We start from the raw sequence: 27551 nt of genomic DNA on the forward strand, positions 1-27551 counted from the left end.
GGCACAGTCACATTTAGGGAAACATACAGCGGAAGAGTTGAGTTATGTCCATTACGTACTTTAATTTTGTTGTGTCACAGAGATCAGGCATTTAGGTTGGATCAGCAGGGTATGCCTTTTTGAATAGATTAGTTTTTAGTGATTTCTGGAAGTTTAGGTGGTTGTGCGTCATTTTCAAGGCTTTTGGTAATGTTTTCCAGAGTTGTGTGCTTATGTAGGAAAAGCTGGATAAGTAAGTTGATTTGTATTTGAGGCCTTTGCAGCTTGGGTAATGCAGATTTAGATATGTTCGTGTTGATTCTGATGTCTTTCTAGTTGATAAGTCGATCAAGTTTGTCATGTATCCAGGGGCTTCACTATAGATTATTTTGTGAACCAGGGTGCAGATTTTGAAGGCAATTGTGTTCTTTGTTTGGGAGCCAGTGTAGTTTTTCATGGAGGGATTTTGCGCTTTCATATCGTGTTTTTCCAAATATAAGCCTAGCTGTCGTGTTCTGAGCGGTCTGAAGCTTCTTTAAGGTCTGTTCCTTGCATCCCGCGTAAATTCCATTGCAGTAGTCTAAGTGGCTTAGTACCATTGATTGTACCAGGTTGCAAAACATATCCCATGGGAAGAATTGTTTCAAATGTTTGAGTTTCCACATTGAGTGGAACATTTTCTTTGTTGTGGATGCCACTTGGCTCTCTAGTGTTAAGTTACGGTCTATTGTAACGCCAAGGATTTTCAGGCTGTCTGAGATAGGAAGGGTGTAGTCTGGGGTGTTGATAGTGGTGGGGTTGTCCGCACTGTGTTGGGATGAGAGGATGAGACAATGTGATTTTTCTTTATTGAGTTTTAGCTGAAATGCAATTGCCCATGAGTCCATGATGTTTAAGCTGCGTTTGATTTTGTTGGTGATTTCAGTCAGTTTGGATTTGTACGGAATGTATATTATGACATTATCTGCATATATGAAAGGGTTAAAGCCTAGGGTGGATAAGGACTTGGCTAGTGGGGTCATCATTAGGTTGAAGAGGATTGGTGATAGCGGTGATCCTTGTGGAACTCCACAGTCTGCTTTCCACGGTGATGATATACTAGAGTTTGATTTTAGTTGGTAGGTTCTTGTAGTTAGGAAGCCCTTGATCCAGTTAAGTACGTTTCCACCAATCCCGAACTTATCTAATAATCTTATTAATATATTGTGATTTACCATGTCAAATGCACTAGACACGTTGAATTGGAGGAGAAGGATGTTTTTGCCTATTGCTATTTCCTGCTTGAATTTGGCTAGGAGAGTGAGTAGTACTGTTTCAGTGCTGTGGAGGGGGCGAAAACCTGACTGTGATTTGTGTAATATTGAGAATTTGTATATATAATCTGTAAGTTGTTTGGTTACCATGCTTTCCATCAGTTTGACTACTAACAGGATTGATGCTACTGGACGGTAGTTAGTGATTTAATTTGTTTTTTTTTCTTGGTGTCTTTTGGTATCGGGGTGAGTAGGATATTTCCATTTTCCTTGGGGAAGAGACCTTGCTGAAGCATGTAATTTAGGTGGGATGTGAGGTCTTCTATGAAGCGGTCAGGGGTGGATTTCATTAGATAGCCAGGGCAGGTATCTAGTTTGCAGTGAGTGTTGGAAAACCTGCTTATTGCCTGGGTAACTGTTTCGACAGTAAGAAGGGCGAAGTTTAGCCAAGTCCGGTCAGCCAGGTATACTCCAGTGGTGGGGTCCAACTCATTAAGGAAGTGGTTGCTGTCAGTGGTGGCTTGAGGTAGCGTATTGCATAGGTTTAAGATTTTTTCATTGAAATACTTAGCAAGTTCATCTGCCGATGGGATGTCTGCATTCGTTGTAGTGACCGAGTTGGTGTTTAGGAGTTTGTTCACGAGTTGGTATAATTTCTTTGTGTCTTTGTAATCTGTCCCTATTTTAGCTTTTTAGTAAGATCTTTTGGTCTGCCTTATTGCGTATTTGTATTTTCTTTGTATTTGTTTCCATATATTGATTGTGTGTTCATCTTTTATTTTTTTCCATGCTCGTTCAAGTTTCCTGGAGTGTGTTTTTAGTTTTTTTCAGTTCGTCGTTGAACCATGGTATTGAGTTATGCCTGTGTGAAGTTCTTGTTCCTAAGGGTGCTATTTTATCTAGTGTACTTTTGCATCTTTTGTCCCATTCTATGAGGTAGTATATGGATTCTGTTTGTGCTGACCATTCGTTATTGTACATCAGTTGCCAGAATGTTTTCGTGTCTACTTGACCTCTTGTGCTGTAGGATGTGTGTTCTTGTGTTCGTTGTGAACCCTTCTTCCTCCAGTGTAGGGACAAGTTTAGTTTGTAGTGGTCGGTCCAGGGTGTTTCTGTCCATTTGATATCTGTTATTATGAAATTCTGGTCTGTTGAAAGCTTGTGTGAGATGAGGTCGAGTGTGTGCCCTTTGACATGGGTTGCTTGCATTTGTGGCCATTTAAGATCCCATAAGCGGAGGAATTCCTTACAGTCTCGTGCGTTGATAGAGTTTGGGTCTTCTAAGTGAAGGTTAATGTCTCCTAGTACTAGTATGTTGGAGTTGGTTACACATGTGTTTGAAATGAAGTCCATGAAGTTAGTCTGGCCTTCTTTCCAGTTACCTGGAGGTCTGTAAAACAGGACACAATTCAGATGATCCCGTAGGGTTTTGTTATGGATTCTGATTGAGGCAATTTCAGGTTGGGGTGTTATGGACTCGGCAGTGGTTTCGATTGTAAAATGGGATTGATAGATTAGTGCTATGCCTCCACCTCTTTTTTCTTTTCTGGTCCAGTGTGTGATTTTGTATCCTGGAGGATACAGGTCTAGGATTATAGGGTCCTTTTGGTCATGGATCCAGGTTTCATTAATGAAGAGTAGGTCAAGGTTATCTGATGTGATCCAGTTTGTTAGTATTGCCGTTTTATTTACAGCAGATCTGGCATTGATGCAGCCCACTTGGATTGTTTGGAATGGATCATCTGTGTTTGGTGTTGCGTGGATTTTTAGTAGTTGTCGTTTCTTAGTTAAGGTGGGTTTGTTGGGCCTTTCTTTCCCTTTTGTACTGTTAGCTTTTTTAAGTCAATATCTTCAACAATGGATAAAGGCTGAACAACTATGGCTATCATTTCACTGATAGCATTGTACATCCTCTAGGTCTCTGGGATATCAGTGACCCACTGGATGACCGAGGGGTAAAAGGGGCGATCAAGGAAGACAAAGATGTAGCGGAGAGACTGAATGAATTCTTTGCTTCGGTCTTCACCGAGGAAGATTTGGATGGGATACCGGTGTCGGAAATGGTATTTCAAGCGGACGAGTCGGAGAAACTTACTGACTTCACGGTAAACCTGGAGGACGTAATGGGGCAGTTCGGCAAACTGAAGAGTAGCAAATCTCCTGGACCGGATGGTATTCATCCTAGAGTACTGATAGAACTGAAAAACGAGCTTGCGGAGCTACTGCTAGTGATATGCAACTTATTCTTAAAATCGAGCATGGTACCGGAAGATTGGAGGGTGGCCAATGTAACGCCCATTTTTAAAAAAGGCTCCAGGGGAGATCCGGGAAATTATAGACCGGTGAGTCTGACGTCAGTGTCGGGGAAAATGGTAGAGGCTATTATTAAAAACAAAATTACAGAGCACATCCGAGGACATGGATTACTGAGACCAAGTCAGCATGGCTTTTGTGTGGGGAAATCTTGCCTGACCAATTTACTTCAATTCTTTGAAGGAGTGAACAAACATGTGGACAAAGGGGAGTCGGTTGATATTGTGTATCTGGATATTCAAAAGGCGTTTGACAAGGTACCTCATGAAAGGCTACAGAGGAAATTGGAGGGTCATGGGATAGGAGGAAATGTCCTATTGTGGATTAAAAACTGGTTGAAGGATAGGAAACAGAGAGTGGGGTTAAATGGGCAGTATTCACAATGGAGAAGGGTAGTTACTGGGGTTCCTCAGGGGTCCGTGCTAGGACCACTGCTTTTTAATATATTTATAAATGATTTAGAGATGGGAGTAACTAGCGAGGTAATTAAATTTGCTGATGACACAAAGTTATTCAAAGTCGTTAAATCGCGACAGGATTGTGAAAACTTACAAGAGGACCTTACGAGACTGGGAGACTGGGCGGCTAAATGGCAGATGATGTTTAATGTGAGCAAGTGCAAGGTGATGCATGTGGGAAAAAAGAACCCGAATTATAGCTATGTCATGCAAGGTTCCACGTTAGGAGTTACGGACCAAGAAAGGGATCTGGGTGTCGTCGTCGATAACACACTGAAACCTTCTGCTCAGTGTGCTGCTGCGGCTAAGAAAGCGAATAGAATGTTGGGTATTATTAGGAAAGGTATGGAAAACAGGTGTGAGGATGTTATAATGCCGTTGTATCGCTCCATGGTGCGACCGCACCTTGAGTATTGTGTTCAATTCTGGTCACCGCATCTCAAGAAAGATATAGTAGAATTGGAAAAGGTGCAGCGAAGGGCGACTAAAATGATAGCGGGGATGGGATGACTTCCCTATGAAGAAAGACTAAGGAGGCTAGGGCTATACAGCTTGGAGAAGAGACGGCTGAGGGGAGACATGATAGAGGTATATAAAATAATGAGTGGAGTGGAACAGGTGGATGTGAAGCATCTGTTCACGCTTTCCAAAAATACTAGGACTAGGGGGCATGCGATGAAACTACAGTGTAGTAAATTTAAAACAAATCGGAGAAAATTTTTCTTCACCCAACGTGTAATTAAACTCTGGAATTCATTGCCGGAGAAAGTGGTGAAGGCGGTTAGCTTAGCAGAGTTTAAAAAGGGGTTGGACGGTTTCCTAAAGGACAAGTCCATAAACCGCTACTAAACGGACTTGGAAAAATCCAAAATTCCAGGAATAACATGTATAGAATGTTTGTACGTTTGGGAAGCTTGCCAGGTGCCCTTGGCCTGGATTGGCTGCTGTCGTGGACAGGATGCTGGGCTCGATGGACCCTTGGTCTTTTCCCAGTATGGCATTACTTATGTACTTATATAAAATCACTTAAGCTTGGTTGGCTTTCCAGATTCTTATTTTCATTTTCATCCAGTGGCATCTCACGTTTCACTAGCATTCTTGTATATTTGTCAGCATGTTTGTATTTTAAATGATTATTTAAAGTGGAGGTTGTGAAGTTTTTTGACTGGCCTGTGCCACAAGAAATTAATGTCCTTGCATATAGCTTTGCTTGAATCTTTGTCCATTACCCTATACTACTTCCATATAAGACTTCATTTATCCCTTGTCTTCAAGTAAGATTTAACAGCGCTCTTCTATTACAAAGGTCTAAATTATACCATTTTAAAATAGCCAAATGTATGTAAAATATAAGAGCAGATATATGATATATGAATGTTCACATCACAATACAAAGATCCAATCAGAAATAACAAAGTAAAAATGAAAATTGATACCAGCTCAACATAGACACCAGAGAAATTTGTGTCAACTTTTTTTTATAATGCATTTATTATTTGTATTTAGTTTCAAAAATGTTATTTGACTGAAAGCAAATAATGTATTCAGTGTACTATTCGGGCCCGGTTCTGTTTGAATACGAATATTCACTACAGCTCTAATATATACGGTGATGGCCAGTGCTCAGGATTCCACCTTTTTGATCTCTAAAATGGCACTGACATTGGCCTCAGGACTTGCTAGAGCCATCTTATAAAGCTGAGGAATTATGAAGACACAGAATGATAATATTTAATGAATGTGAAACGAGAGAGTCTCATAAGACCCAATTATTATCAGAGGAATTGGATCTCAGATCATAATATAAATCAGTGTTTCCCAACCCTGTCCTAGGACATCCATAAGAAATATGCATAACATAGATCTATATACAGTGGTGGAAATAAGTATTTGATCCCTTGCTGATTTTGTAAGTTTGCCCACTGACAAAGACATGAGCAGCCCATAATTGAAGGGTAGGTTATTGGTAACAGTGAGAGATAGCACATCACAAATTAAATCCGGAAAATCACATTGTGGAAAGTATATGAATTTATTTGCATTCTGCAGAGGGAAATAAGTATTTAATCCCTCTGGCAAACAAGACCTAATACTTGGTGGCAAAACCCTTGTTGGCAAGCACAGCGGTCAGACGTCTTCTGTAGTTGATGATGAGGTTTGCACACATGTCAGGAGGAATTTTGGTCCACTCCTCTTTGCAGATCATCTCTAAATCATTAAGAGTTCTGGGCTGTCGCTTGGCAACTCGCAGCTTCAGCTCCCTCCATAAGTTTTCAATGGGATTAAGGTCTGGTGACTGGCTAGGCCACTCCATGACCCTAATGTGCTTCTTCCTGAGCCACTCCTTTGTTGCCTTGGCTGTATGTTTTGGGTCATTGTCGTGCTGGAAGACCCAGCCACGACCCATTTTTAAGGCCCTGGCGGAGGGAAGGAGGTTGTCACTCAGAATTGTACGGTACATGGCCCCATCCATTCTCCCATTGATGCGGTGAAGTAGTCCTGTGCCCTTAGCAGAGAAACACCCCCAAAACATAACATTTCCACCTCCATGCTTGACAGTGGGGACGGTGTTCTTTGGGTCATAGGCAGCATTTCTCTTCCTCCAAACACGGCGAGTTGAGTTCATGCCAAAGAGCTCAATTTTTGTCTCATCTGACCACAGCACCTTCTCCCAATCACTCTCGGCATCATCCAGGTGTTCACTGGCAAACTTCAGACGGGCCGTCACATGTGCCTTCCGGAGCAGGGGGACCTTGCGGGCACTGCAGGATTGCAATCCGTTATGTCGTAATGTGTTACCAATGGTTTTCGTGGTGACAGTGGTCCCAGCTGCCTTGAGATCATTGACAAGTTCCCCCCTTGTAGTTGTAGGCTGATTTCTAACCTTCCTCATGATCAAGGATACCCCACGAGGTGAGATTTTGCGTGGAGCCCCAGATCTTTGTCGATTGACAGTCATTTTGTACTTCTTCCATTTTCTTACTATGGCACCAACAGTTGTCTCCTTCTCGCCCAGCGTCTTACTGATGGTTTTGTAGCCCATTCCAGCCTTGTGCAGGTATATGATCTTGTCCCTGACATCCTTAGACAGCTCCTTGCTCTTGGCCATTTTGTAGAGGTTAGAGTCTGACTGATTCACTGAGTCTGTGGACAGGTGTCTTTCATACAGGTGACCATTGCCGACAGCTGTCTGTCATGCAGGTAACGAGTTGATTTGGAGCATCTACCTGGTCTGTAGGGGCCAGATCTCTTACTGGTTGGTGGGGGATCAAATACTTATTTCCCTCTGCAGAATGCAAATAAATTCATATACTTTCCACAATGTGATTTTCCGGATTTAATTTGTGATGTGCTATCTCTCACTGTTACCAATAACCTACCCTTCAATTATGGGCTGCTCATGTCTTTGTCAGTGGGCAAACTTACAAAATCAGCAAGGGATCAAATACTTATTTCCACCACTGTACTTTTTGTATTTCCTTTGTGGTCTATTTTTTTTCCTTTATGTGAAATGAGGTAAACATAAAAAATAAAAATAAAATGAGAAGCAACTTGAAAGATGGGATTGGATCTTGAATTTGTGCCCCTGTCACGCCCCTCACCTGTTTTCCGTGGTCTCCAGCAGCAATCAATGCCAGAAGAGTCTGATTTACTTCCCAGAAACTCAGTACTTCCTTTATAGTCCTGCAAGAGGGTGCTGACTGATGTCATCACTTCCTGTCTGGTAGTATATAAAGAAGTTCCTGACTCTAATCCATTGCCTTTGCAACAGATTGCCTAGCCTGGTCTAGTGTGTGTTCCAGCCTTGTTCTGGTCCCGTTTCTGCCTTGATCCAGTCCTATTCCAGCCTTGTTCCAGTCTGTGTTGTAAGAGCCGTTCTTGTAAGAGCCACTCTCTGGTCTAGTCTCCGCAGGAGTGTGACTCCCTGCCGCCAGCCGGAGCCTGCCTAGCCTTCAGTTTGGGTAGGCAGCATACTCGTGACTACAGCCCAAGGGCTCACCTACCTTGAGCCATGTTACCCCCAAGTTTCAAGTTTCCCAAATTTCATTTATATTTGATACCACCAGTCAATATTCCTTCTCAGTGGTTTAACAAAACAAAATAGATTACAAAAAGGGGAACAGAAATTGGAATTAAAAGAAGCTGCATATTCCAAGCCTCATCCTGGCATAAGCACCATCACCTTAGTGCTCAATATGAATTAGGTTGGCTCCTCAAAGGCATCAATAGATCCTTTGCTGAAAGCTAGATAGGAGACTCTAGCATAAATAGTGGGCCCCACTACACCAAAGATCAAATCAAAAATAGTATTCAAAAAGATGTATCTAAGGGCCCCTTTTACTAAACTGCACTACTGATTCCTGGTGCAGCAAGTGTAACATAGCCCATTTAATTCGAATGGGCTGCCTCGTATTTGCTGCAGAGGAATCGTTAGTGCACTTTGGTAAAAGAGGCCCTAAATGAGGGTATAACTAACCAGTTTTGTTAAGCAGATCATAGCACTCTAGCAGTTGAGTAGGATTTCAGTAGATCAGATAAAAAGTGCAGAGTACCAGAGTAATAAATTTTATGCACAAGACCTACAGTGCACTGAAGTTGCAAGTGACATGTTGAATTCCCTTGAATAGAGAATTACAGTAATCTAAATATGTTAGCACCAGTGAATATAATAAAATACATAAGGGATTATAATCAAAAGAAAAAAATGAGCAAAAAATGGCATAAGGGCAGATGGACATGTTTCTCACATGAAACGTATAAACCATATAATCGAACAAAAAGAATGTTTATGTCCGATATTCATCGAAAGAAAAATGTTTTGAGAGTGGGCATGAGATGGGCGGTGTTACATGATGTACATTTTTTGCAATAATGGATAGGAAAACAATTTCCTCGCGGACATAGGAAATACATCATCGCAGGAAGGTGGGACACTGAGTGAGAGAAGGGAAAAGCTGGAGGTGAGCCTGCTGTGTTGTCGTCTTCACTGTTGTCACTGCGACTGAAAATAAAAGGTTTAAACGCGTGGGGGGGAAGGAAGGAACGAAGAGGAAGGCTATCGGGGAGCTGAGGGTAGGAAGGAGAGTCCGAGAGCTGCCTGCACCATTTCACCGGCCCTGCGTTTGGGGGCAATGCCCCCCTTGCCCCTCCAAACTACGCCTCTGCAGGGACACTGTAATGGGGGTAGCTGCATACTCAGGCCTTGATCCAGGACAGTGCTTTTAAAAGGGTGCAATATCATAGATACTTATGTCAGACTCTGAGGCGCTCCCTCATTCACCGGGATGAGGCCTGGGTCTTCCCGCCGTACTTCCTGTAGCAGTGCCTGTGTACCTCAAAGTCCCTGTGTATGCCAAATCGCCTGGAAAACACCGTTTGGTGGAGACAGAGTTCAAATGATGGACCTTCAAGGAGTTACATACATAATTTTTTTCATTATATGTTTTTATTTATTTTATTTGTTCCATTCATTTGATACACCACAAAATTGGGGAGGCATGAGGGGGTGGGTATGCAGTATACAGGCACAGGTGCTGTTTGAGCTGAGGTTGCCATGGGGACAGAGGGTGGCATGGTGGCCTTTCTGTTGAGCATGTGCACTGGTGCTGGGAGGTGGAGATGGGCAGTGGGGTAAACCAGGTGTGCTTTGGGATGGTTCAATGTACCTTAGTCAGCAGATGCCAACATTCCCATCAGCATGTAGGCATGGGGCAGTATGCTGGCGCTGGGGAGGAGGGGTACAGATATGTGCAGGCCCTCATTTCAGCATTGAATGGTTGGTGGAGGGCCTCCATAATTACTTGTCATTTAATATTCTGGACATTCTGCTGTCTCCTATGTTTTTTTTAATTCATTCTTATGAAAATTTCAATAACGTGTATTGTAACAACAAAGGGAACTCACTGTATGTGACCCTGCCTATTTATGGTGCTTGCACATGATTGGTGCTGTGATCCGGTTGGGCAATGCTTCACACTCACTTTTCCAGGTTACCTCTAATGGATCTCCATGCCCTTATAGAGATGTTGTGGGGTGGCAGGTGGTGGTGGGACAGGAGGACTAAGAGCTCTGTCTCTGGCACACAAAAATTAGGCTTCCTCCAAAGAAACGTGACTGCAGAAACGTAGCCAGTTTGAAGGTGCTGGGGGAGCAGAAAGCAGACTGCCGATGGTGACGGTGCATGTTGTAAATGTGGCAGATCACATATTATTTAAAGTAATGATGAGTTCTTTAGTTACATTTTTGTGTCTAAAGAGAGTGAATTATTATATTTATGCAGATGACATTACGCTTCTTATCCCAGTTGAGAGTAAGAAGTTAATTCCAACATTACTGGTTCAGAACTGTATGGACACCGTAGAAGCTTGGGCTTGTACATATTGTCTTAAGCTAAATGCAGAGAAGACTAAACTGATGTGGTTGGGTACAGTGACCCCACCAATTAAAAATAATATTCTTTCTTTAGTTTGAAGAATGAGTCAGGATTAAAAGTTCTTGGGGTCTAACTAGATCCAATGTTATCGTTTGAAAGTCAGTTAAATTCATTAACAAAAAGAATCTGATAGAAATTGAGACAACTGAGAAGGATAAGAAAATATCTTTCTTTTGAACAGTTTGCACTGGTTGTTCAAGCAGCTATATTAAGTCAGCTTGATTATTGCAATCTTCTTCATGTTGGGTGTTCTAAATTTTTGTAACGCTGATTGCAGACACTCCAAAATACTTCAGCAAGGCCCTATCCCATTCAAAATGGGATAGAGTGATGCCTCTGCTTTAAACAGTTGCATTGTCTTCCTATTGAAGCAAGGATACTGTTCAAATTATATGTATTAATATTTAATGTTATTTATGGTTTTGCCTCTGAACCATTTATATCTGTGCTATCGTGCTCGTCATTAAGGAAATGTCTCATGCTGAAAGACTCAATTTTCCCTCTGTGTCTCAGGTGAAGTATAAACAAATGCATAACAGTCAGCTAAAATCTGGCATCTACTATCAAATGGGGTTAGATTAGAAACAAATTATATAACGTTTAGAAAGAAACTGAAAGCCTATCTTTTAACTCATTATTTAGGTAATTAAATTTTGAGTATACTCTAATTTTGTAATTTTCTCAGTTTACTTTAATTTTTTAATTTTCCAGTTAAATCAACTGGTTGCTCTTATTGTAATCTGCATTGAACTGATAGGTAAATGCAGAGTATAAATGTTATTGTAATGTAATGTAATTTTAGATCTACAGTATCACTCACCTTTTCCAACTTCAAGCTCATGATGAGTTGTATTCAGGTACATATGGATTCACAATCTAGTTTATTCATTTATTTATGTGGTGGTCTTTTTGACTGCCTACTCACCAAGGTTCTGAGCCTTTGGTTTTCACTTCCAGTCCTCAAGAGCTGTCAACAGGCTGAGTTTGCATTCAATAGAGGTAATAGACATGCAGATCTCCTTCATGCATATTCATTAGGGATATCCAGAAAACCAGCCAAGGTTCTAGGTGGTTCACAAAAAAACATCAACAGCAATTATAACAAACAAAATTAACAAACAAAACACCTGAGGTGATGAAAGCAGAAGTGACTTGCCAATGGTCACAAGCAAAATCCATGGGAAATGCAGAATCTGAACCTTGGTTTCCCAACATGCTTCCAAGCCACTCCTCCACTCAAAATGGAACTGATCAGCTCAGACTGACACCTCTTTAAACTCCAACAGAGTGCCTTGAGAGTCTAAGAGGCTCCTGGACAGTTCAGCAATATAGCAAATGTAATAATAAACGATAAACTTATGGGAACAAGTCTCCCAGAAGCAGCAGTTTCCATAGCAGAGGCAAGTGCAGACACAACCTCTCCAGAGATGGAGAGGATCTCAGGGGCTGTGCCACATTTCCTGCCATGAATCTCTGTGTTTGTTTAGAAGCATCTGGGACATGCTCTTAGAAAGGAAAATGTAGATGTGCTGAACTCCCAAACAGAGGCAATTTGTAGATTAAACAGAATCACCAATTTAGCAGAAATTAAGTAGACAAATGACCCACATTATACACAACTTTTCCAAACACATGAGCATTTGTCTTGCTTATGTTAGGGGAAAAAAATAAAAGCTCAGATCAGAGAACAGTTTTCAGGAAACAGGGCACAGAAATCTGAGTGAGCAGTGACCTGATGACAGCTTTCTAATTCCAGCAACATGCTAGAGATTTCTTATTTAACTCTGTTCACCAATTTGATTTGAAACCAATGTGAAATCAGTTTAAAACTAGTTTTAAATTATATATTTGGGGAAAATAAAGACTACACTTCAGGTGGAAACAGCATATACCATAGAATAGGATTTATATAAGCACACTGAAATATTAAAGTATAGCAGTCTAAGGTTGAATATATATTGTCTGCAATTGCTGTTTTTCATGCCAAATATTCTTTCACATATACATCTGTTTGTATTTTTCAGTCTTACTGTTAGGAACCAAGAAGAGGAGAGAGCAAGGAAACCATCCAATGAAATCCGAGTTGAAGGCATCCCAAACTGTGAAGAAAGGTAGATTTTTGCACATCAATTAGAGGATTCATTTTCAACAGCTAAAGCTGAATCATCAGTGGCCAGATGCATGTCAGGCATAACCACCTCTTTCCTAGCGGATTAAAATTACTGTAGCAATAGTTTACTAGTTAGCAATGAAGAGCTGAAGCAAATGCATAACCATTAGTGCTGTCTGTTGCAAGCTGGAAGATCATAGCTCAGTTATCAAATATGGTTCTTGCACTTGAGACTGAGGTCATTTTAAAAAGCATCTACACATGGAAACAGCATGTGTGTGTGTGTGTGTGCATGGATTACATATACATGTAAATAGTGCTTTTTAGAAAGTCACTAGGTGTAGCTTGAGTGAGCCAACAAACTGTATGTGTAGGAAGAATACATGTATTCCTTGCTGGTTTCTGTACCTTCTCTGAGACATTCACAAATGCCAGCTACCTGAACATTTGGACCTGGGGTCTCCACTTGTGATTGACAGGGCAATTTTATTAACCTATATGAGGTCTAACAACACCTCAAAAATTCAATAAAAAGAGTTATTTTACTCAGCAACTTAACTAGCTACTCTTTCACATAAAATCCTCAAATCGTTCCTATTCAAACAAACCATCACAAAGAACAACCATATCTCAAACAACTAATTATTACCTGAATTGGTTATTACTCTATTTGCCATTAACTTTCTCTTTGCTTCATGTACAATTTCTCATTCATAACAGATTTTCTAAATGTTAAACATCCATAGCTTTCCCAGTATGTTTATGATGCTGTATTGTAAAATTGGATTCTTACAACAAATTACTTTCTTATGCATTATTCTTTGTTATGTATCCTATACTGTTTATTGTAAACCGCATTGAACTCAAACATGTTTGGGATAATGTGGGATATAAATGTCACAAATAAATAAATGCCAGCAAATAACATAGTAAATGACGGCAGATAAAGACCTGAATGGTCCATCCAGTCTGCCCAACAAAATAAACTCATTTTACATGGTATGTGATACTTTATATGTATATCCGAGTTTGATTTGTCCCTTCCTTTCTCAGAGCACTGTTCCTGTACTAAAAGTTCTGAAACTAATGTCAAAGCCCCTTAAGATTTACACTCCAGCCCACCCATATTTATTCAGTCACGATCAGGGCGCAGACCGTAGAAGTCCACCCAGCACTGGTTTTACTCTCCAATTACTGGCGTCGCCACCCATTCTCTGCTAAGATTCCGTAGATCCATTCCTTCTAAACAGGATTCCTTTGTGTTTATCTCACGCATGTTTGAATTCCGTTACCGTTTTCATCTCCACCACCATCCGCGGGAGGGCATTCCATGTAACTACCACCCTTTCCTTGAAAAAATACTTCCTGATATTACTCCTGAGTCTGCCCCCCTTCAACCTCGATTCATGTACTCTAGTTCTACTGCCTTCCCGTCTCTGGAAAAGGTTCATTTGAGGATTAATACTTACTTATATATTGTGAGATTGCACCTACATATATAGATGACAGGGCATCCACATATGGAGCCCCAAATGATGTTGCCTGTTTTTTAAACTTATTTTTTCTAAAATGACTGATCCCACTGTACATGCTGGCAAATACATACATACTTGCTAGCATCCTGTTTGTAAAATAATAAGTGAATTGTGAGCATCCCAATGTTCCAATCCCTTCCTTGACATTCTATGTAAAATGAACCTTTAAGGGTTATTATGGAGACCTTTTCGCAGACCTTTGGGGCCAGATTCTATATATGACACTTAAAAATCCACGCAGAAAACATTTCTGCCTAAGCGTATTCTATAAGCGGCACCTAGATTTAGGCACAGTATAGAGAATACGCTTAGTTGATATCCTAGTGCGTAAAACTACACACATCCATTTACACCAACAAAAATATGGTGTAAATCCCAGGGCATAGATTTAGGCACAGAGGGCCATATTTTATAATAACGCATATAAATTTTCAAATGCCCACAAATCACCCATTTCCACGCCTTCAAACAAACCCCTTTTTGCATGCACGCATTAAAATTTAGGCACACTGTGTTACAGAATACACTTAGAGATTTGTGAGCCTAAATTCTAATTATTGCCAATTAGTGCTCATTATTGCTTCCTAAGTGCTGTTAACGCTGATTGGCTTGTTAAGCCAATTAAGTGATGCAAGGTGTTATAGAATACGATTGGATTTTGGTGCAGAATGCTAGGCACACTATATAGTATCCGGGGATTGGTGACTGAGTAGAATGTAAAGTGGATACAGCTGCCAAATGGCTTAAGATGAGCTTTTCAGAAGTGATAGAATGCTTAAAATGTGAAATTTCCAGTTCCCACAGAAATGTAGGAATTGTCTGCAAAATCCACCTACGTATTTTGCCATAGATTTTAGTTGATAAAAGTGCCCTGGAACTGTGAAAAAAATGCAGAAACTTTGCAGTCATTTTCATATGTTCTTCCAACATTAGACACCTGCTCCTCAATTCATTCAAAATTTTAACACCAAATTCTGCAGTGGAAAGATTCAAGTAAGTTGTTTTCCATTACAAAAAAAAGCCTAAAATCTGCTTGTTCTGCTGATAATCTATTTGCATATCATTAGCCGCAGAACTTTCAACCTTTGGCAGAGATTGAAAAACTAATAAATAGCTAAACATTTCAGTGAGTTGTATAGTTTGTCCAGATGACAAAGGGAGGCCTCGCTGGGAGTGGAGAGGCGAGAAAGTTAATAATGGTGAGCTGCAATTTTTATTTATTTATTTAGTATGACATTTGTATCCCACATTATCCCAAACAAGAGTTCAAGTTCAATGTGGCTTACAATCCAGTTATAAGCATGTACTATCTCTGTCCCTAGAGGGCTCACAATCTTTGTTTTTGTACCTGAGGCAGTGGAGGGTTAAGTGACTTGCCCAGGGTCACAAAGAGCTGCAGTGAAAATCAAATCCAGGATACTAGGATCAAAGTCTACTGTACTAACCATTAGGCCACATATTGTCATGCAGTGGACTTTGATCCTGGGGAACTGAGTTCGATTCCCACTGCAGCTCCTTGTGACTCCGGGTAAGTCACTTAACCCTCCATTGCCCCTGGTACAAAAATAAGTACCTGAATATATGTAAACTGCTTTGAATGTAGTTGCAAAAACCTCAGAAAGGCGGTATATCAAGTCCCATTTCCTTTTTGCCCCTAATCATTTGTCACCCTGGATTTTCTTTATTATATATTTATGCATTTACACATGTTCATTTAGAGCCAGATTCAGTAATGGCACCCACAGTTAGGCACCATTAAGATCCAATTCTATAAAAGTTGTTTAGCGCTAAGTAATCTTTATAGAATAGTGCATAGTGCAGATTCCTGTGCCCAGCTTTGGATGGGAGGACTTACACCTGCTGAAATCTGATATAAATCTTTGTGCCTAATTGATGGCAGTTGGGCAAGTAACTCCAAGTATTCTATAACATGATGCCTAGTTTCTGGAAACACCCCAGACCTGCCCATGCCCCTCCCATGGCCAAACCCCCTTTTAAGTTGCATGCTATGAAATTTAGGCATGCATTTTATAGAATAGAGCATAGGGCAGATGCGCATAACTCCTAATTACTGTCAATCAGCTCCAATAACTGATTCATAGCGCCTAATTGAGTAATTAGTTTATGCGCACATCTGGGATCTGCGCTCAAACCTGGGCTACCTATATAGAATCCGAGGGTTAACTTGTTTACTTGGGGAGTTTGGGAACTGCATATGAGATTGCATGTTATTAATTGCATCTAAATCTGGTTTGAAACCTATTCCAAATGCACAATAGAAAATGCAAATGAGGGCTAAACTGGGTAGAAAGGACTGATGATCATTTCCAGAAACTGTTTAACATACAGGAGCATGGAAATAGCCTATAAAAAATGAACCAGTTAATAAATATTAATATTTTACCTTGGCATACGTGGTCTCCCTGTGCTCTACATAATGCTCCCCAGCACTATTGTACCTCTAGCAAGTAAATAAAAAACCATGTTAATCTTTGCAAAACTAGAACAAACTTAGCACTTCTGTTAAACGTAATTATTTCACACTTCAGGACAGGTGCTTTCAGCCAGTTCTTTGGACATGTACCTAAAAATTGGAATTATGCTGTACCATAACTGTGACATATTGACTTAAGTGAGCATCATGGGAAAACACTGATGAACTTTTAATAGTCAAAAATTAAGCTAACGTTTCATGAAATGAAACAGCATTCTCTGTGAGCTCACTCTACGTCTACCTTATGTAGAGAAAAAAAAACCTCAACTGAAATGTATAACGAAATCAGACAGATTAGCTGATTCTGGGCTCCTTTTACAAAGCCGCGCTAGCGATTAACGGTGTGCCAAATGTGGCGAAGCCCAGCACACAGTAAACACTACCACGGCTTTGTAAAAGGAACCCTCTGACTGGTATTATAAATGATATCTGTGTGGGGCTAGGCAACGTTTTGACCTGCCAAGTCTGAAGTAAGCCTGCATCACCTCAGCTGAGGCCAAATATTTGGCACAATAAGTAGTGACCTTTTCATTAGTTGGTATAAAGCAACAAGGTTATTAAATTAATATTTCCTTTTTCTTTCTGTCTTTCCTTTCTCCATGGCTGCTGACCACTACACTTCAAAATGAAAAAGCCCAGCTCCTACACTTGAAGACGTAAACTCCTGGGCGCAGTCATTCGACTCATTAATGAACACTCCTGGGGGCAGAAATGCTTTCCGGGAATTTTTGCGAACAGAATTCAGTGAGGAGAATATGCTTTTCTGGATGGCCTGTGAAGATCTAAAGCAGGAAGCCAACAAAAATATAATTGAGGAAAAAGCAAGGCTAATATATGAAGATTATATCTCCATCCTGTCTCCTAAAGAGGTTTGTGTTTATTTCATTCCATCCTATCCCCAGACAGAGAAATTTAACATCTCTGTTGGAAGCAGAATAAAAAAAAAAATAATAAACAGTTGTTATGCATACCTGAGTAGTGTCTTCCTCTGAGACCACATCTCCAGAAGGACATTAATGAAGCATTTCAATGACAGACTACCAAAATAATGCATGGAAGCCAGGAGTCATCATATGAAGTGGTAAGGAAGAAGAGAGTAAACAGCTATAGTAGAAGCAAAAAGAATAGCAGAATTCAAGAATGCCCTGGACAGACAGTAGCAGGAAGAAGGTTAAAAAAAAAACCATAGATTAACCATAGATTAAATAAGACCTGAGGCAGCATGGAAATCAGGCAGAAATGATCAAACTTAGTGGACCAGGAAGGGCTGAATGACTTCTAACATCAACTGCATTTTCATGTAAATTCCTATTACCCCATTTGATCATAAAAAAAGAACCAGGGGAGGAGTGGCCTAGTGGTTAGGGTGGTGGACTTTGGTCCTGGGGAACTGAGGAACTGAGTTCGATTCCCGGCACAGGCAGCTCCTTGTGACTCTGGGCAAGTCAATTAACCCTCCATTGCCCCATGTAAGCCGCATTGAGCCTGCCATGAGTGGGAAAGCGCAGGGTACAAATGTAACAAAAATAAAATAGATACTATTGGAGATTCTACATGGAATGTTGCTACTATTGGAGATTCTACATGGAATGTTGCTACTCCACTAGCAACATTCCATGTAGAAGACTGCGCAGGCTTCTGTTTCTGTGAGTCTGACAGACTCACAGAAGCAGAAGCCTGCGCGGCCACATTGATGATCTGCAAGGGCCGACTTCTGCTTCAGGCACAGGCAGCTCCTTGTGACTCTGGGCAAGTCACTTAACCCTCCATTGCCCCATGTAAGCCGCATTGAGCCTGCCATGAGTGGGAAAGCACGGGGTACAATTGTAACAAAAATAAAAATAAAATAGGTCTCACATAAGAAGCTTTGGAATTGGAATCAAATGCCAGTTGATTAATAAAAGATGACCACAGAAAATGAGCTATTGTCCCTTGCAGTCTGCCCAGTTGCTTGTGTTCACTCTGCTAAGGATATGCAGTATCTCAGCTGTCAGCCATAGAATATAAGATGTCATGCCTGATCCAAGACATTGTCCCTCGGATTTTATATATTGTGCTGAGATTTCTGTGTGGAAATTGAAGCATATTCCATAAAATGCACATAACCTAATGGGTTAAGAAGTCAGTCAGTGTTGATAATTGCCAAATAACAAGCAATTATTGATGCTAATTGGCATTAATTAGAATTTACATCCAGAACTGTCTAAGCATATTCTATAACATGGCACGTAAGGCTCTACTCTTGCCCAACATGCGCCAAAATGAACTTACCGCCAACTACCGCATGCCTCTTGCGGTAATTTCATTTTTGGCATGCACCCACTACGCACATCTGGAAAATATTTGTTATTTTCGGACGCATGTAGGAGACGCGCGCCAAGTGGCATCGGACGTGCGTAGGTCATTACCACACAGATTTCTTACCACTAGGTATATGGCTGGCGGTAAGGTCAGACACCCAAAATGGACATGCAGCAATTTTGATTTTGCCGCACATCCATTTTTGGCAAAAAGTTTTAAAACGTATTTTTGGTACGTGCGCTGAAAAATATTTCCGCGTGCACCCAAAACCCGCACCTACACTATCGCAAGCCACTTTTACCGCAGCTTAGTAAAAGGTGCCCTAAGTCACTTAGTTGAAAAGTGGGTGCAACCATGGATGTGGAATAGGCAGGTCGTGGATAGGCAGGTCGTGGGCATTTCTTGAATCTATGCACGTTGTTATAGAATACACCCGGTCCACACCTAATTAAAGGTATTGGCATTTAGCCCAGGTTTTACTTGGCGTAACTGCCCACTGGCGCTCAGCGTATTCTAGAAACTTCACAGAAATTTAGGCTTATTCTAAAAAGCACGCCTACATTAAAGTGAACTTTATAAAATGTGCATAGGTGAATTTCATTTCGGTGCCAAATTTTTAGGCATGATATATAAATCTAGATCAATGGGGGTAAGTAATCAAAGTGAGCTACTCTTAAGATGGGTTATTTTACCAGAAGTCATGCTGTTTTAACAGGTTCCCATGTTATGCAATGAAACCTTGTGCCTGCCATGTGTGGGAAAGCGTGGGGTACAAATGTAATAAATAATAATAATAAAATAACCTGACGAGGTAAAATAACATTGATAACTTTCTTCTTAAATATTATCTATGCTTATCCCAAACCTTCTTGACTTTTGCTACAGGCCTAACCTCTATTACCTGCCCTGGGAGCACATGCCATGTATTTAACATGCTTTCCCTGACACTGCTCCAGAGACAGGCCCTTGGAGCTTCTTACGTAACCTCTCATTTTAAAACTTCCTGTCCATCCTAAACTCCTATAGTCATTTCCCTCTCTGTACTGCTACACATACCCAAAATGCATAATAAATTGAGATTTCTCTAATGTTAGGCACTGAGCCCTCAGAATTTCCTTTTTATATAAGAAACACCCTTACAAAATGGAACCCTTGCTGAGATTGATCTACCCGTATTCCCCAGGATTCTATCGTGCTGAGATTTCCATGTGGAAATGGATACATATTCCATAAGAACGCACATAGCTAAGGGGTCCTTTTAACAAGCTGTGGGGAAAAGGACCCTGCTGTGGTGGTGGGGGCTGTTTTTTATGCGTGCCAGAGCCCTTTTTATCGCAACAGTTAAAAAGACCCCAGGCACACATGGCCATGTGGTAAGAAAATTCTAACCACATGGCAATGCAATGGGAAGCCTTTACCACCACCTATTATGGTGGTGATAAGGGCTTCCGACCCACGCTAACCGGCGATAACCGGGCAGCGCACGGTGATGCCCAGTTACCGCCGGATTATCGCCACGCAAGCCATTTCTTGGGGTTTTCTTTTTTCCCACGGAAATGTTGAGCGCTTGGGGAAGGACTGCCACCACCGGCCACGTTGGGTCAGAGGTAGTCCCAAAAGAGCGAGCGATTGAGCTTACCGCCGCTCTGTAAAAGGGCCCCTTAATTAGTTAACAAGCTAATCAGTGCTGATAATTCTTTCTTAGCAAGCAATTATCAACACTAATTGGCATTGATTAGAATTTACACACACTACTTGATAAGCATATTCTGTAACATAGTGCACATAAATTCTAAGTTGCATAGATGAAAAGTGAGTATGGTTATGGGCGTGGAATGGGTGGGTTATGGGCATTTCTAAAATCTATGCACATTGTTATGGAATAGACCCGCTCTGCGCCTAATTTTGGATTTACACCAGGTTTTAGTTGGCTTAATTGAGCGCAACTAAACTTAGTTGCGTGGACCAGCGCTCAGTATATTCTAATAAGTACCCTAAAATTAAAGCATACTTTATAGAATATGCTTCAATTTCCACGTGGAAATCTCAGCATGATATATAGAATCTAGCCCATTATTTTTTTTTATTCAACCATATTATTACTAATATATTTTGTAAAGACAAATATCAAGATTGGGCATTCTGATCATCTATCTTTAAGTATTTGGTTGTATGATGTATACATAATCATTTTGTACTAAGGACTACATTCTATAAATGACACTTAAAGAAACAGCGCCAAAATATATAGTGCTTAGCAGTATTCTATACACCACACTTAAAGTGCTGGAAACCGCAACTGCTTTTAGGTACAACCATTTACACCAATGAAAACCTGGTGTAAACCTCCACCAAAAATAAGGCACGGATCCCGCTAATTCTATAACAACGTGCATAAATTTTAGGAATGCCCCAGACCCGACCATGCCCCTCCCATGGCCATGCCCCTTTTCAGATCCAAGCACTAGAATATACGTGCATCTCTTTATAGAATATGCCTAAAAAGATGCATGCATAAATTTTAATTATTGACAATTAGTGACGATAATTCCTTGTTATTGCCCAATTATCAGTGCTGATTGGCTCGTTGTTCCATTAAGTTGCACGTGCAAATTGGATGCGTGTCCAAATTTACACATGCGACTCAGCGTGCCATATATAGAATCTGGGGGTAAGTGTGTTAACCCCCCTATCCCCCCCCCCCCATTTTATGGAACAAAAGATGATATATGAATAAGCTGCAGTGATTCACAGACGGAGGTATCATGGAGGGAAGTCTCTCTTCCCTAAGGCTCTTCTATCCATTGTGACATTTTCTCCTTTCCTACTTAGGTCAGCCTGGACTCCAGAGTGAGGGAAGTCATCAACAGGAATATGCTTGAGCCAACGCAACACACTTTCGATGATGCACAGCTTCAGATTTACACACTAATGCACAGAGACTCGTACCCACGGTTTATGAACTCTGCAATCTTCAAGGACCTCCTTCAGTCCTTGTCAGAAACTACCATTGAATCTTAGGAATTTTCTCTCTTTTTTGATTTGTTTTGTTTTTTTATGTATTTATTTATTTTATTTATTTATTTATTTATTTAAAACTAATTTTGAAAAAAAAACAAAAACAAATGGGCACTATCTGTGGCAGGGAGTTTAGAGCTAGTAGGATCTTCACCTGAAAGTAATACTCAGGCATATTTTAATATGGACTTTTAAACATTTTTCTTCTGCAGAGGGCTTCTAAATGACTGGCCAGTTGCATATACTGATCAACATTAGTGACGCTTTCCAAAGGAAGATGGAAACTTATTTGATGTAATATACGTGTAAAAAAAAAGAGTGGTAATTGTATTTTTACAACAGTAAATAGCATGTACTCAAAGACAAGATTCTGCCTGGTGGAAGTGCCTTGAAGTTTACTATTACCTGGGTTATGACAGAGTCTAACCTCACACATGTAATGACAGCGATACATGATTAGTACCTACTAAAGCAGAAATAGGTACTTCCACTTGTCTTAGAGTATAAACTTGTGAGAAAGATAAGCAGTGTGTTGATTGAAATAAATATGACAACCTCAAATTCATGCAAGCCAATGGTATGGGAAATAATCCCCATCAGTGGACTTTTTGTTGATGGAAAAAAAAAGACTATTATTTTATTATCGAGGATTGCTTGAACTGCACTTTTTTAAGTTGATAATTTGTGAATGTTTATAAAAATTAGTTTTAAGGAGTTCATTTCCAGTTAAAAGTTTTTGCAAAATTAAAAAAACAACAACAACAACAACAACAACTAAAGGACAAAAGTGTGGGCATTTGCATCATTCAAAGTCAAATAAAGCACAAGAATTTTATCTCTCCAGTTGTTTTCTTTTAATTCCTACTACCCTCATGCATTGGCTGAATCTAAAAATAAATACTTTTTTAGGACTTTTAAAGGCAATCAGCGTTTTTATGTCCACCTCCTGCTGTATTCCCAGATATGCCGAGCCATGTCTGGGCACCGGAATTGAAAATCCAGTTATATGTTGGCTGCTACAACTTATGCGGTTAAATGCAATATTCAGCCTTTAAGAAGGAGAATCTATATATGGCGCCTAAGAAATCAGCACTGAAATCAGTGCTGATTATAGAATATGCTTAGTTGATATTTCAGCGCCTAAATCTGTGCGCATCCATTTACACTAACTAAAACATGGCATAAATCCTGGTGCATACATTTATTTGCACTGGGCCATATTCTATAACTAGGTGCCTAAATTTCAGAACGCCCATTTCTCCACACAAAACCACACCCCCCTTTTGCCTGCACGCATTAGAAGTTCGGTGCACATCATTACAGAATACGCTTAGCAAGTTGTGCGCCTAAATTCTAATCAGTGCCAATTAGTGCTCATTATTGCTTAAGAGCTGAAATCAGCACTCATTACCTTGTTAAGCCAATTAAGTTACTTGCGATGTTATAGAATCCAGGGGTAACTGGATAAGATGAACTGCATAAGATAGGTCATATACAAATCAGTCCTAATTTATGTGGTTATCTTATGCGGTTAAGGGGCTGAATATCGGCACTTAACCACGTGTCAACTCCGTCCCTGGAACGCCTACAAGTTAACCGGTTTTGGTGCAGGCGTTAACCGTGAATAATCAGCAGCACTAACTGGTTAGGGGTCACTGAATATGTGCGGATAGCTAAGGACAAGCAATTTAAATGGCCTGGAGCCTCTCTGAGCCATTTAAATCACTTTGAATATCAGGAAGATTGTGTTTACAATAAATGACTGTAAAGCACTGACATGCAGCATTTGTCATGCACAACAGGAAGAACTGTTTTACACAATAGAGAATCACCAAGAACCTTTGACCCTACAAGAACATAGTAACATGTAACATAGTAGATGACGGCAGATAAAGACTTGTATGCTCCATCCAGTCTGCCCAGCAAGATGAACTCATGGCACAAGGTATGATGCAATACCACATATGTATACTTGATCTTGATTTGTCCTTGCCATTTTCAGGGCACAGACTGTAGAAGGCTGCCCGGCACTGGCCTTGTTCTCCAACTACTGGAGTGGAGGAGTGGCCTAGTGGTTAGGGTAGTGGACTTTGGTCCTGGGGAACTGAGGAACTGAGTTCAATTCCTATTTCAGGCACAGGCAGCTCCTTGTGACTCTGGGCAAGTCACTTAACCCTCCATTGCCCCATGTAAGCCGCATTGAGCCTGCCATGAGTGGGAAAGCGCGGGGTACAAATGTAACAAAAAAAAAAAAAAAACTACTGAAGCTGTCATCGAAGCCCCACTCCAGCCCATCCAAATCTGCCTAGCCATGATCGGGGCACAGACTGTAGAAGTCTGCCTGACACTGGTTTGCTTCCCAATTACTGAAGTTCCCATCTAAGCACTGCTGTTTGTTTGATCCCATTCTTTCCATACAGGATTCCTTTGTGTTTATCCCATGCATTTTTAAACTCTTGTTACCGTTTTCATCTTCACTGCCTCCCACGGAAGGGCATTCCCGGTATTTATCACACCCTCCATGAAAAGTACTTAATGATGATATTCCTGTGTCTCCCCCCCCTGCAACCTAAATTCATATCCTCTAGTTCTACCACCTTCCCGTATCATCTTCAGGTCATTAAGTATCTCCTCATACATCTTGTGGGGCAAACCCCAAATCATTTTCGTCACTTTTCTCTGAACTGTTTTTATGTCCTTAGCAATATACAGCCTCCAAAACTGAACACAATACTCCAAGTGGGGCCTCACCAATGACTTGCACAGGGGTATCAACACCTCCTTTCTTCAGCTGGTTATACCCCTCTCTATTCAACCTAACATCCTTCTGGCCGTGGCCACCCAAGGTCCCTCTCCTGAGCTCTGCTTATCGATCTCTTGCCTCCTGTCTCGTACATCTCCCTTGGATTTCTGCACCCCAAGTGCATCACTCTGCATGTCTTTGCATTAAATTTTAACTGCCAGACGTTTCACCATTCTTCTAATTTTTGGAGATCTCTTCTTATGGTTTCTACTCCCTCTGGGTTATCCACTCTGTTGGCGATCTTCATGTCATCCGCAAAAAGGCAAACTTTTCCTCTTAACCCTTTAGCATTGTCTCTCACAAATATATTAAACAGAATTGGCCCCAGTACTGACCCCTGAGGCACTCCATTACTCACCTTCCTTTCCTCCAAGCGAATTCTATTTACCACCACACTCTGTTCGTCAACCAGTTTCAAATCCAGTTCACCACTTTGGGTCCTATGTTCAGCCCTCTCAGCTTGCTCATGAGTCTTCTGTGAGGAACCATACCAAAGGCCTTCCTGAAATCCCAAGTAGATTACATCTAGTGCATGTCTTTTATCCAGTTCTTTGGCTACCCAGTCAAATATGTTTTAGTACAGGGGGGCGTGTTTGGAGGCAGAGAGTAAGCGTGCCCTCTGCTAATCAGGTAGCACAGGTAAATCACCACGTGCTGCCCGATTAGTGTGGGGTTAGTGCAGGAGTCCTTACTGCCTAGTAAATATTTATTTATTTATTTACTTATTAGGGTTTATTTACCGCCTTTTTGAAGAAATTCACTCAAGGCGATGTACAGTAAGAATAGATCAAACATGCACAATAAGCAATTACAGCAGTAAAAATATTCAAATAATAATACAAAGTATGGCATAGCATACTACTTACAATATCAACACAATATGTAATAGAATATTTTAATTGATAGTGAAGGGTATAAGCAAAGATGGAACATATAGATAGGTAAGAGAGTAAGAAGAGTTAGAAAGTAAGGTGCCTGATTTAAAGAAAGTAGCACATGAGGTCAGAGATGGTTTAATATTATCTCAGCTAAATAGATGGCAATAAGGGCTCATGAGCAAATGGCCATGCGCTAATTGGGAAGCATGGTCATTAAGGGGTAAATAAAAATTGCAGCCATTGTACTGCTGCGCTAAAAGTGGCCTCAGTGCATGGGAAACCCATATGCTAAAAAAAATGCAGGCCACTTTGTAATACTGTAAAAGGGCCTCACAGTATTCAAATCCTGAAACTACAATTTAGTAGGTATATCCAAGGTTAAAGAAGCAAGAGAGGCAGATGTCCAATGCATACTATTCCAAACACAGTCAAAAGTAATGATGGGGCATCTTACCAGGAAAGTAGAATTCCTCAGGGGAAACTATGGCTCACATTACCTCTGGGGAGAAACCTCCATGTCTCCCATCTTTCTGGCTCATGATTTATTGCTGAGTATTAGCTACGGAAGCAGCCAATTCCACCTAGTTAGTTCTCCTCTCCAATGTTTCCAATTTCACTTTCGGTTCTTCTGGAGCCACAGATCTTGCAATGTTTATCTCTTCAGTGCCCTCCACAGCCCCCCCCCCCCCCCCCCCCCCCCCAGTTGGCAGAATTTCCTCTGCTCTCTAAGGGCGCCTACCACTCTTGAAGTAGGCCATGATCTGGAGGCATAGGGGGAACAGGGTTGTTAGGGCTCAAGGATGTCTTACTCTCCAGCCTGTCCATTGCTCCCTGCTCAGTAATGGAAACCACACCTGACACACTGCCAGTAACAGCTATGAGCAGCTCCAGTACAGAAGCCTGGCAAAATGTAGAGCTTCTAAAGGATGTGGAAGGTCTCATACAGACTAACCCTCTTCACTTCCCCATTCAAACAATGATAAAGAAGAAGAAAACAGGAAAAAGGAACCTAGCCTTAGAGCTCTCAAGGCAGCATCTCACTACTGTTTGCCATCTTGGGCCCCCATCTCCAAAATGGATATTTTATATATTAGACGTGAGGGCTGCCTGAAAATTTGAAAATTGTTGTTGGTGATAAATGCACATGTTTGTTTGTTTGGTTGGTTTGGTGACTAGGAGTTTAGGCATCATTTAGATACACAATTACAGTTTGGGGCCCACACAAGGGAAGTAGCTAGGAGCTGTTTTTAAAAGTTTTGTTTACTGAGGAAACTTCAATATTTTATTTCTCCTTAAGACTTTCATAATGTATTACTATTAGTACTTTCTCACTTGAATTACTGTAATTCGTTTTATGTAGGTGGGCAGTCCCCTGTCTCAGGCCCTTGCAGATGGTTCAAAACTCTACAGTGAGACTGCAAATATGCTGTAATTCTTGACAAAATGTCTCTCCCTTATTAGCTGTGTTAAAATGGCTCAGAAACTGAGCAGTGTGTATAGTTTTTAAGATCTGCTTGGGACATCATGCATTAAATGGTAACAAAACCTAGAGTCAACATTCAAAATGATTTACCCAGATAGGAGAGGCTTCTGCCCAGTTTTAAGAATAAATGCAGCTTGGGTTGACCACTTTACCAAGTATTGCACTCTGAAAGTTAACTACACCTTCCGAGATGTAGTTAACATTTGCTTGAGCACCAGCTTCCTAACACAGTAGCTGAAGTTCTCAAGTCATTTCTTAAAGAGGCTCACCATTCCCCCTAAAAAATAAGGCACTCCCTTCTATCACAGCCCAACTTCTTGTGGCACGTTCTAATATATTGGTATAGGTCAGGTGGCTACATTTTAAAGAATGGCACAGAAGCAACAGGATATCACTTCTGGTTTGGAAAATGTTTATTGGTTTTAACCCTTTAGTGTCCAATGTTCCCATCAATCTGTTCCCATATGGCTTATTACAGGAACATTGGGCACTA

General features: G+C 40.8%; 1 protein-coding gene across 1 annotated transcript in view; it reads left to right on the plus strand.

The window, feature by feature from the left end:
- RGS20 (regulator of G protein signaling 20) overlaps positions 1-21897 on the plus strand; it is a 35087-nt gene extending 13190 nt beyond the window's left edge. Inside the window, exons 2-4 of the mRNA XM_030190145.1 lie at positions 12461-12547; positions 17210-17444; positions 21709-21897. Coding sequence (XP_030046005.1) covers positions 12461-12547; positions 17210-17444; positions 21709-21897 — 511 coding nt within the window. The remainder of the gene's footprint in view (positions 1-12460; positions 12548-17209; positions 17445-21708) is intronic.
- Positions 21898-27551: the final 5654 nt, after the last annotated feature.

The sequence above is a fragment of the Microcaecilia unicolor genome, chromosome 1, assembly GCF_901765095.1.
Source record: "Microcaecilia unicolor chromosome 1, aMicUni1.1, whole genome shotgun sequence".
NCBI classification, from domain to species: domain Eukaryota; kingdom Metazoa; phylum Chordata; class Amphibia; order Gymnophiona; family Siphonopidae; genus Microcaecilia; species Microcaecilia unicolor.